This window comes from Aegilops tauschii, chromosome 3 (genome assembly GCF_002575655.3).
Source record: "Aegilops tauschii subsp. strangulata cultivar AL8/78 chromosome 3, Aet v6.0, whole genome shotgun sequence".
Lineage (NCBI taxonomy): Eukaryota > Viridiplantae > Streptophyta > Magnoliopsida > Poales > Poaceae > Aegilops > Aegilops tauschii.
Window position 1 is genome coordinate 2,026,250 of NC_053037.3, and position 11,647 is coordinate 2,037,896.

The 11,647-nt window shown below is 43.1% G+C and overlaps 1 protein-coding gene and 1 long non-coding RNA gene across 2 annotated transcripts; both read right to left on the minus strand.

The window, feature by feature from the left end:
• Window positions 1-1,368: 1,368 nt before the first annotated feature.
• On the minus strand, window positions 1,369-1,992 carry LOC120975254 (uncharacterized). The gene is made up of 2 exons (XR_005771042.3): window positions 1,803-1,992; window positions 1,369-1,642 (listed from the first exon to the last, which is right to left on the minus strand). It is a non-coding gene; the product is annotated as an uncharacterized lncRNA (long non-coding RNA).
• Window positions 1,993-3,111: 1,119 nt separating this feature from the next.
• Window positions 3,112-4,171, minus strand: LOC109748566 (uncharacterized). Its single transcript, XM_020307596.4, has 2 exons — window positions 3,429-4,171; window positions 3,112-3,334 (listed from the first exon to the last, which is right to left on the minus strand). Exons 1-2 carry the CDS (start codon window positions 4,062-4,064, stop codon window positions 3,251-3,253), a joined length of 720 nt encoding a protein of 239 aa, XP_020163185.1. The 5' UTR covers window positions 4,065-4,171; the 3' UTR covers window positions 3,112-3,250.
• Window positions 4,172-11,647: the final 7,476 nt, after the last annotated feature.

Genomic DNA, 11,647 nt, shown 5'->3' on the forward strand with positions numbered 1-11,647 from the left:
CGACGCCGGTCCGTCTTGTCTCCAGCGAGTTAGAGGGTGTGACAGGTGTAGGTGGGTGGGGGACTTTCGTTTTGACTAGTTGTTTCGGGCATCTACAACTACAATAGCTAAATTTGGCACGTTAATGTGTCCGGAGAGCGTCTGGGCATGTCCTTGTAAGGACTCCATTTGTGCATGCATGCAACCATGTCCCCTACTTTGTTCTCAAATTGTGCTGTCAAATGCATGTGATTGGTGGAGAAGAGAAGAGAGAGAGAAAAGAAAGAATAAAGAAAGAGAAAAAGTGGTCCAGGGTGGGACATAACCTACGTGGCAACTTGCCCGGACACACCCACAAAAATCCTGATATCCTTCCCATATATGCCATGGATATGGTGATTTGTGGACAGCACGGACATATGGGGACAAAGTGGGGGTCTAGTTGGATGCCTTTCTCTTCTCTCTCCTATGCCAGACAATGATCGGGCTGTCCGGCTGGACGATTGGGGAGGATATGAGTGGTCCGGTTGTAGATGCTCACTTTAGATTTATAGTATCCCTTTGGATATTTTGCAAGTTATGTAGATTAAAAATAGCCATGGACGTGTTTTAGTATGCAAGTTTACCTTCTATAAAAAAATATGCTGATTTTTTTAACCTTCTATCTTTTTTTTCAGTTTGGCATGCGCAATTTCGTATACGATGATTTATAATGCAGATATCACGCATCTTCAAGTTACTAATCATTCTCTTGGCGTGTGGACAGATGGGGATATGATGACTATGTTGATTCCAAAGAATACCTCATACTCACTAGGATTGAGCAAATCCTCACCAACTTCCATGACAACCAAACTATTGCGGATATCAGTATTTACAAGGGTGATGGGCAAGCTAACAACTTGTTTAGCCAGTTCACCTTAATTAACATAACCACTGTTCCCAAAAGTATTTTTTGTTGTTGAAAACTTCTGATCATTCATTATCTATCAAGGTGGTACAAAGAACACCATAAGCAATAAAAATCACATTCATGTCCATAGACCACCCGAAGGTGGGGATGGTAGGCAACCCGGATGCGAACAAATGAGGGAGAACGATTCGAGGAGGAAGAAAGCTAGAGAAAGATGAAAGAATAACAATTGTTGAAGCTAAACGAGTGGTCCAAATTGGACTTGACCAAAATAAAATATAAGGAGACTTACCTATAGTCAGTCCCATACTAAATAGTTAACCTTTTAGCATGCGGTCTTCCTTTGGTTTTGATGTGATGTACAAGATTGGATCAGAACAGGCATCTTATATTTTCATGTTCTTTCAGTCTCCTGTTTGAGAAAGTATGTTGGTTGTTTGGGCTATATAAGAACTGTATGAAATGAAACGGAGAAAAGTGCAAACACAGCAAAGACTTTATTGATCAAATTACAATAAAAAGGCAGAGAATGGTTCTATCCAACATGTGGCACCTTGATGACACCATCACCACCGGAGGGGATATTTCCAATCACCAAAAGCACATGGTTGCAGCACATGCCATTGTCCGCCCTGGGACGAAGAGCATCAGAAATCAAGAATGTGATGCTATTCACTTGGGGGTTATCGTGCCTTATACAATTGTATGCCGTGTTTGAGTCTTTCCCAATGAGCTCTGGCCAACTTTGTTCTGTATGGTAAATAAATGGAAATTACGGGTTATTTCTTGGATCATTGAAAGTTCAACTCCAACAAAAAATAAAATTGGGGCCAAACACAAAATAAAAAAGTTAAATGGAGACATGATGCAAATTGTAAGAACAAAGCAGGGTGCCAGGTGCAATACTAACTTCCTTGGCAAGGCGGTGGTATGCACTCGCCGTATGTTGCAGGTTTATGAATGGTCGAAAGTAGAATGATCAGAAGGGGCAACAGGAGAAAGGTTGAAGCAAAGGAGCTTTTCTCCATTTTATTGGAACTTAACCTTTCCTGTTTAGAATATTGTTTGGGGAGGGGGCTTTCTAGTTATAGAGCGCCAAAGCAAGGACAATCAATGGCGAATGGGATATAATTTCAATTAATGCGGCCATTGATGGTTTCTAGTTATAGAGCGCCGCATTAATGGGATATATTTTCAATTAATGCGGCCATTGATGATTTGTATATTTAAAGTAATGACTAGCAATAAATCAATATGCACTGAATGTTGGCTATTGAATGAAGAAAGATATAAGATATATTCAATTGATATTGTTATTAATTATTCATTAGTACACCGCATGGATTCACGTGTTCCACATAGTGATGAATGAGTGGCTGGGCGCCTGCATTATTTCTCTTTTTTATCATGGTACATCAAATGACGATCCTCCACGTGTCGGCTTCTCGTTCGATAACTTAACCACGCGTCAGCTCTTCGTTGGAAGGGTCGCCACTCAACGGATGATATGCGCCTATGAACGACGACACGTGGGCCATCGAATATGGTTCTAGCCCATTGAGACTTTTGGCTCATGTGTGTCTCTCGTTCTATTTTTATCCGTACTTGCTTTCGAGCCTTTCACTGTCCATGACGTATTTCAGGCCAATTACAGCCGGTGATGTTTCCGGGCGATTTGAGGCCTTTCGTGTATTCCGATCCGTTTAAGACCCATAGTGTCGTTGATATTTTTTACGTCCCATGGAATATTTCCGCCCATTTACGGCCAGTCGTGTGTCTTGGCCATGTCTGGCTCATGGTGTATTTTGGCCCATTAACTGTCCATGTTGTGTCCGGACCGTTTATTGACCTTCACACCTTTCGGTCCATTAACGACTGTGTTGCGTCTAGGGCATTTTTGGCCCATTCGCGCCTTTTGGTCCATTAACGGCATGTGTTGCTTTCGCGCCATTTTTGGCCCGTTATGGCTTTGAGTCCATTAACGGCGCGTGTTGCCTTTGGGCTATTTTTGATCCGTGACACCTTTCGGTCCATTAACAACCCGTGTTGCTTCTGATTTCAGTCCATTTATGACCCGTTATATATTCGGTCTATGGGCCCTTTCCACAATCGGCCAGTATGCGGCCCATGGTGTTTTAGGCCCAATTACAGCCGTTGGTGTTTTAGGCCCATTACACTGCCGGCCGGTCTTCCACTCACAATCAAAACGCATGCAAAAATATGCCAAAAAACTGTTTATTACAAGCCTCGAACAAATGACGGATCTCTAACATTACAAGCAAGCGTAATGACTGAATCATGGACTTGATACATGAATAAAATGTATGGACGGATGTATCTCTCTGCTGAGTTTCACTCTCACCACGCCAGCGACAGCAGAAGCGCGGCCATGGCGGTCTGCACGACGATCCCCCAGTGCCCGTACTGCCGGCCGCTCCCGCTCTGCACCAAGAAACAAATCCAAAAACCTTTGCCGTCAGTTGTTGCAGCTCTGCTTCAAAAACTAGAAGAATTTAGCTTGTGAGTGATGCATTACCAGATCGTTGGCGGAGGGTGCGGGGCCGGACACGTCCTCGACGGTGGTGGGCTCGGGCGCGATGGGGGCCGGCGGGCTGAGCGGCTCCGGCGCGGGGGCCGGCGACTTCTTCTTGCCGCTCCTCTTTCTCTTGTGCTTGTTCTTGCTCTTGGACGGAGCCTCGGCCGGAGGCAACACGGCGGGCGCCTCGGCCACCGGCGGGGGCGTCGCCACTGGGGGGAGCACCGCGGGAGCCTCGGCCGGGGCGGCCGCCGGCGGAGGCGTTGCTGGCGGGGGCGCCGCGACCGGGGGCGGTGTCACTGGAGGAGGCGCCTTCACCGGCGGTGGCGTCACGGGAGGAGGCGTCACGACGGGCGGGGGCGCGGACACGGGCGCGACCACCGGAGGCGGCTTGACCGGCGCGACTGCCGGTGGCGGCTTCGCGGGCGCGACGGGGGTGGCGGTGGGCGCGGGAGTGACCGGGGTGGCAGTGGGCGCGGGCGTGGCAGGCGCGGGAGGGGACTGGGCGGGCGCCGTCGGCACTGCCACCGGCGTGGGTGTGGCTGGCGCCGCTGCGGGCGACGACTGCGCCGCGGCCGCAGCGAGTAGCCCGGCCAGCACCAACAGGCGGCCCCATGGCCGGAGCTGCGGCGCCATGCTGCTGTTGCTCAATGCGCAGCACAGATGCTAGTGATGACTCCCCTGCTTCGGCTGGCGGTGCAGAGTGTGTCGCTGCTGCTGACTGCTGTGGCCAGATCTGTGGCAAGGGAGTATATGTACACAGAAGGTGACCGGCCGGCGATCGCGGTGGCGCGCGTGGCGATGTGGCGTGGCGTTGGTTGGGTCGTCGTAGCTGGCTGGCTGGCTGGATGGCTTGGGAGTGAAGGGAGCCGGGTGGGGGGTGGGTGCGAAGGCGACGCGATGGCGGGAAAGGGGACGCCGCAACGAACCTCTGTGCTGTGCTGTGCTGCAGATCGCACGCACAGCGCTGATCTGATTGCCTCCAGATCCTTTTTCCTCCCAACCTGACCAAACAAGAAAGGACTCCACTACGAATCTAACGTCAGACTTTTTCATGTCAAATTATGTTCTCTGATGCTAGCAAGTTTAATTGACGAGAATGACAATTCCGCCTTGGTTCTTTTTTGTCAGAAAATTGTCGTGCTTGCAAACTAAATTTTCCATCACCGTGTGAATATAAATTGGTGTAAAAAAGCGTCAAATTTTCCATGCCCAAAAACCAACGTCAGTTCGACAGGAAATCAAATCTGATTTTCATTTCCCGCTCTCTGCTTGCAAGCATTCGCATGTTTTCTAATTTTCAAAAATAATAATAATCAGACTACCTAGCACTAGTAGAAAACGGAGCTTTATCACCGGTTCGTAAGGGCCTTTAGTGCCGGTTCTGCAACCGGCACTAAAGAGTGGAGACTAAAACCCCTCCCCTTTAGTACCGGTTCGGCACGGACCGCCACTAAAGGCCCATCACGTGGCGTGAGCTCGCGTCGTGGTATGGGGGACCCTAAAGGTTTTTTTTGATTTTTTTTTTGAAAACTTTGGAAAAAAAATTTGAATTTTTTTTTCGATTTTCAATTTTCTGAATTATTTGATGATTTAGTCTCTAATCACTCCTCTTAACTACTCAAGTGTGGATCACTCATCCCAAATCGTCTAACTTCCCGGCCGGTCACCCATCCTCTCACTCCCCCAACCTGAGCACGCTTAACTTCAGAGTTTTATTCCCTCTACTTTCCAAGTCTGCATTTGTTGTTTTCCTGACAAATGTAAGCTGTCAATCCTATTAACCCTCAGCAGTTTAGCTTGAGCATTAGGTCACACGTTTCACCGTTTGAGTTTGAAACTATTATTCTAAAAAACAATAATTATTTAGTAACACTAATATTTCTTGAATAAGTTTGACCACAGTTTCACCATAGTTTGACCAGATTTGACCAAAATTCAAAAAATTGAAATAATTATTTAGTGACACTAATATTCTTGAATAATTATGTAGTAACATTAATACTTCTTGAATAAGTAGTTTGACCAGATTTAACCAAAAAAACTGAAATTTGAGCATATCTTTTTTTTCCTTTTGGAATTTGAGGATTCTAAAAAATTGCAAACAGGCGGATTTTCGTGCTGAATTTTTTGATATATTATACTTTTTTTTCTGACATCGTATGCAAAAGTTATAGCCGTTTTACATTTTCCCTACACTTTTTGCCAAACATGTCCAAATTGAAGTTTTCAAATTTTCCTAACTAGTAGATGTAGTAATATAACTACCTCTCGAACGATTTTATTTTTTGAAGTTTTTATCATTTTCTTTTGATTTTTCAAAACTGAAATGGCGATACACAGGGGGTAGAGTTTGAAAATTGCCCTATAGTCCCGGTTTGTGTCTCCAACCGGAACTATAGGTCAGACCCCTTTAGTACCGGTTCATGGCATGAACCGGTACTAAAGGTTAGCCCTTTAGTACCGGTTTGTGCCACGAACCGGTACTAAAGATGATCGTGGGGGCTCGGCCTGACGCCAGCCTGCCACCAACCCTTTAGTACCGATTCGTGGCACGAACCGGTACTAAAGGTTCAACACGAACCGGCATTAATGCATAGCCGTTCGAACCGGCACTAATGGTACCATTAGTACCGGGCCAAAATCAAACCGGGACTAATGTGTCTCACATTAGGTCCTTTTTCTACTAGTGTAGACCAAAATAATCCCAATATTCCTCCTTCATGACACGAGTATCATTTGCTGACATATCTACAGTAGCCTCTAAAGGGTCGTACAATTGTGTACACTAATCATATTTTGATAATGAAATGTCCAATTAACCTCAGCACTGTAGCAAGACAAGTTTTAACCAACAGCTTGGTTCAAATAAAATCTATTTTTCCATGAGATCGCTCAAGTTTAATTACATCCGAAAAATGAAATTGGCTTGCTGCCTTTTGGTGATGAGGTGATGTGATCGATCAATGGAAGGATGGTTGCCGTGGCAAGATCTACAGCCGATGGCATGGCCTGGTGTGAGTGATCACGATGGTGACAGTATGCCAGAAGCCAGCTGTGTATTGCTTCTCCTCCTTTTCGAGATTCTGGTTACTTGCATTCCACGATTAGGCTGCATGCATGCTCTGGCTAAAATATTTGATCCAATGGTGTTTTTCTACACGCATTGGTTGGGTAAACGTGTGGCGTATGGCGTTGCGGTCTTACGTTTGGTGAAGGTAAAGGTGACATGCCACCCAACGCAGATCTCCTCATCTCTCGCTTGATCTGCACGGAACACATGGTACCACCAACAGACATTCATGTAACAATAAATTAAGTATCACAGTACGTGCAAGAAGTTTGTATATATATTTTGTAATGTCTTACGTTTGGTGAATGTAATTACTCATCGAAACAAAGTTAGTAAGTATATACTTTACTCACGTGTGTCGTGGCCGGATTACGTGAGGAATGGAATGTTGGGACCACAATCAAAAGTGCATGTGTTGCACCCCGTACCAGTCGTTAGTCTCTACTCCTATAAAAAGCTGAGTTGATGATGATGGTGTGCCTGCCGTCTATCAATCTCGACCGTTCGATCCGCATCTAACGCATCTGATACGAGCTCTGGCACTTTTGCACAAAGACCCCCGCCACTCTCTTCGTATTCTTTCCAGAAAACCCCTTCATCTCTCTATTCTAGACCAATCCAGATCCATCCCGTGCGACTTTCCTCCAGCCAGCAATGGAGTTCCGATCTCATGCGCTGGCCGCTGCCGGCGCCGTCCGCCCCCAATGCTTCGGGTGCCTTCTGCCGCCGCAGCCACCACCACCACGACCTCGTCTCCTCTGCCCCCTTTCCCGTCTCTCCCCGCGTCTTCTCCGGCCACCTCCCGCATCTCCTTGGACGCCGACCGCTGCAAGTACGCCGCGGGGTACGCGCTGCACATCCTCGCCGGCGGCGGCGCCACATGCTACTCACTCTTCTCCATCGACACGCTCCACGGCCACCCCCTTCAGGTACGCGCTGCTCCCTGAGGACATCCACACCGTCTGCACGAAGCTGGGGTTCAGATCGCCGTCATCGTCGCCGCCGGCCATTAATCAGTTCGCTAGGATGTCTTTCACGCCCGTCGTTCCTCGCACTTACTTAGCCTGATCTATCAAATCGCAGTATTAGCGCTTTCTGTGGTCTCACATCGTAGTTTTCTCTGCCCAAACTGCAGGAGGCATGAAGAGATTGGCTATAGACCAGGCAGGAGAATAGGGGGTAGGAAAATGCAGAAAATTGCCAGGCAATATATGTTCTCTTGCATGTTTGAATCCTGATTTGGATTATCCTACATATTTGAATATTTTTATCATACCAATTAGCTTTTTATTTTTTCGTGAGTATAATGATATGCCTGATGCCCAAGGTTGTGCTTTTCCTCCTCATAGTCCAAGTTACTCGAAAATAGATATCATAGCCCTGGATTTGATTGCAGTAGAAGTATCATAGATTCATCTCCACATATACCCCATCTGTGGGTGTCAAGCCAATCACCCTGATTCCTATATGCTAGCCTGAGTTGTGAATCGTTGTCTCCTTAGGACTGTTAACCTAGAAATTCTCAAAATAAGCAAAACATCAAGCCCTTGATCATGTGGATCCTTACTTCAAAAAGCATGGATGTGATCTAATATAAGCTTATTCTTTGATTTTCCACCGAGATTCCTCACGCTGTGCACAGATGAAGGATGTTGGGCCATTTAGATGCCTTCTTCAGCGCGCCGTCATCCTCTCCTCCTCTAGCCAACATCGATGGCATTTCGGCATCGATGGCATTTATATGCTGCTTGATTCCCTGGATTCTGGATCTCCTTGGGAAAAAGTAGGTGAATGATTTTCAAAGGTGCAGATTAATAGGGCATGATAACCCTGTTTTTATTCTTCGGTTTATTTTGATCCCAGGCATTAGAAGGATTTTCTTTTTGACTGTTACGCTGCTCTGCTAGGCATTAGAAGGATTTCATTTTTTACTGGTACGCCTGCTCTGCACCATTATCTAAATAAAATCCTAAGAAGAGTACGTCTGTAGCTAGCTTTCACTTGCTTCTGTTTTGGGAAATGTAGCAACAATACAGCATGTACTCCTATGTCCTGCATTTGAACGTGAGAAGAAACTGAGGCACGCCCTACTGTATTAATACCGGTGACCCATATTCAGCTAATTGTTTTACACACTTTTGTATGGGCACTGTTTAATATCATACTAGATTTATCATTCCCCGCAAAAATAATAATATAGGGTATATGATTGTCCAGTAAAATAGAGTAGGCCAATCTATAGGCTGAAGTAAGTTAGTTTTGTTTTATTCACAGGAGTGCACGTGTTTTATCACTCACTAATTATATGGGGTTTTCACACATACAAGTGATGCATTTAAAAGATTTTGAGAGGAAATAGGTTGTTTTTTATTGTGTTTCTTTTCATAGAAATAAAAGTCGGTTTTCAGAGGGACGTTGGTTTCAGCCTTGGCCTTCTAAAGTTGAAAGATCACGCTGTTTTAATTACTTCTGGAGGATTCCTTCATTTTGAGAAAGTCAATATCTCAGCAGCAAGCTGGCAACTTGGCCAATGATGTTGGACGAACCAATTCTTTTAGACTCAAATTCTTGGATTGGTGCTGTATATTCTGAATTTCTTTTGTGAACAAAAGTGAGGAGTGGGAGAGGATCTGCAATTGTGAAATTTACTTGTTTTCATTGGAATTGTCTACTAATTATGAAATGATTTTTATTTCTTCTGGATTCGGTATACTATTCTTGGACTCATGAGATTGTTGTTTTATTTCAATGTTTTACGAACGGGTTTTTTCCAAGCTCCCCTTGGTTCGACTTCAAAAGGGACCGACTTGCGTCTTCAACTCAACGGCGTCCATGGTGGAGTTCCAATTGAACGGAGTTGTGATCGGAGTTGTGTTCCAAAACTCTTACGGCCTCATCTGGGGAACACAGGGACTAGGACGCATTTACTTTGATCAAGTGTATCAGCTGGAGGATAATAAAGGATTTCAACTCATCACGGTGACGGTGGACCATGAGGCGGGTACATCCCTTGCCACTGCCGAGCCTCCGTCGCCACAAATCGCCGCTCCCGATGACAAGCCCGTTCTGCGCCTGGAAATGTAAAGCAACAACCAAGAAATGCATCATCTGCGCATTCTGTGTTTGATCTGTTTCTTGCCTCTGAATGCTTGTATTTGTTTAATTTGTGGTATATTCAGATCAGATCAAGTGGAGACCTGCGGCTACTCGTACCTAGCAGGACACAGGTAATCTTTGTGCATTTCTGGTTAATGAGAGACACAGATTTTCTTCATAATCATGCATGTGCTGATCGTATTCGGGATGCCCGATTTGTTCTCATCCTAGGTCTGGTCCTGATGAGGGGGACATGTTCCACAAGATGTTAAAATGTGCTCAAGCAGAGAAAGATGCTGCCATAACAACTGATGAGCTTTCAAAGTTATTCAAATCATGTCAGGTACCAATCATAACAACTGTTGGTTTAATGGCTCCTTGTTGATCCATATTTAAAAACCTGGAGCTTTCACAGTCTTGTTTAGCCACAAGTGTAATACTCTGTCCGAATGAACAAAAGTTTGGACCACAAACATCATTAGGATTTAGAGATTTATAAGGTGTATGCTCTGTTAGTTTTCCTACTCGGTAACTTGCCTACAGAGAGAGCAAGTAAAGCAAAACACTTGAAATTTTCATCCCATTTGAGCTGTAGTCTGTATTTCCATAGGATGATAAATACAGAAACCAGCCCAGATTCATAAACACACTATTCCCCTGTACTGTACTGCACCGCACTCCCTCCGTTCCTAAATATAAGTCTTTTTAGAAATTCCAATATGGACTATTCTTATAAGCGAGATATTTTTTTGGCTTTTTATTAGTTCTTCTCATGTTTTCTTTTGCATCCTCTTGGTTTTCATCAGTTTTTCTTTTCTTTCTCATTTTTTCTTTATTTCTTTGTTTTTTCAGCGTTTTTCTTTGTTTTTTCTTGGCTTTCACTTTTATTTCTTTTTTCTTTATTATATATTTTTACATAAATCATTTTATACACGCATTTTAAATATTTAATATAGGATTAACATTTTTAAGTCATATTTATGAGGTCTAATTTTCTATACATCAGAGATATTTTATATATACATATTTAATATTTATAAACACATGATTAACATAATATAAAACATATAATATTTATGTTTGCATTTTCCCGTAAACATTGTACATTTTTTATACATCAGCAACATTTAGGTATTCACGTTTAACATTTTTTTATATGAGGCCTCTGTACCCCGCTGGGCCGGCCCATTCTGCGTAACATTTTTTCAAATATTTGCATTGACGTTCACTTTTTTCCATACACAGTATAATTTTTTATATACAACGAAAATATATTTCTATATATGTTTATCATTTTTTAAATACATAAATTACATTTTTTAATGTTTATTTTCACAATAGTTTTGTATATGTCTTAAACATTCTTCAAAAAAATGTTGAAACATTTTTTGTATGCTACAAAACATTTTGTTAGACTATGTGGACATCTTTGAAACAGACTTGAACATGTTTCTTAATGTAACATACATTTATTGAATGATCTTAAACAACTTTTTTTGAATTACATGAATAAAAACAATTTTTTTTGAATTACCTAAATATGTTTTTTTTACATTTGTTTGGTCTGATTGCTAATGCGTTTCCTTTTCTTTTGTTTATCTTGGTTTTTTTATTTCTTGACCGATTTTATTTGTTCTAATATGTATTTTTGGGTTTTTTTAGTTTTTCTCTGGTTTATTTTGTTTCTCTCTTGGTTTTCATCTGTTTTTCTTTTCCTTCTCATTTTATTTTTTCTTTGGTTTTCCTTGTTTTTCAACTGCTTTCTTTGGTTTTCCTTGTTTCTTTCTTGCTTTTCACCTTTTCCATTCTTTTGCAGTAGTTCTATTTTTCATTTTCCTTTGGTTCCTTTGTTTCTCTTTTTATTTTATTGGTTTTCTTCATATTTTCTTGTTTCATCTTTTCGTTTCGTTATACGGTTTTTTATATACATCAGGAACATTTACTTCATGGAAATATTAGATTTCTGCTATAGAAATGTTTATTCTGTCTGGGTTTGGTAAACATCAGGTACTTGAAAAACAATTGTGGTATCAGTCACACTACTATGAAA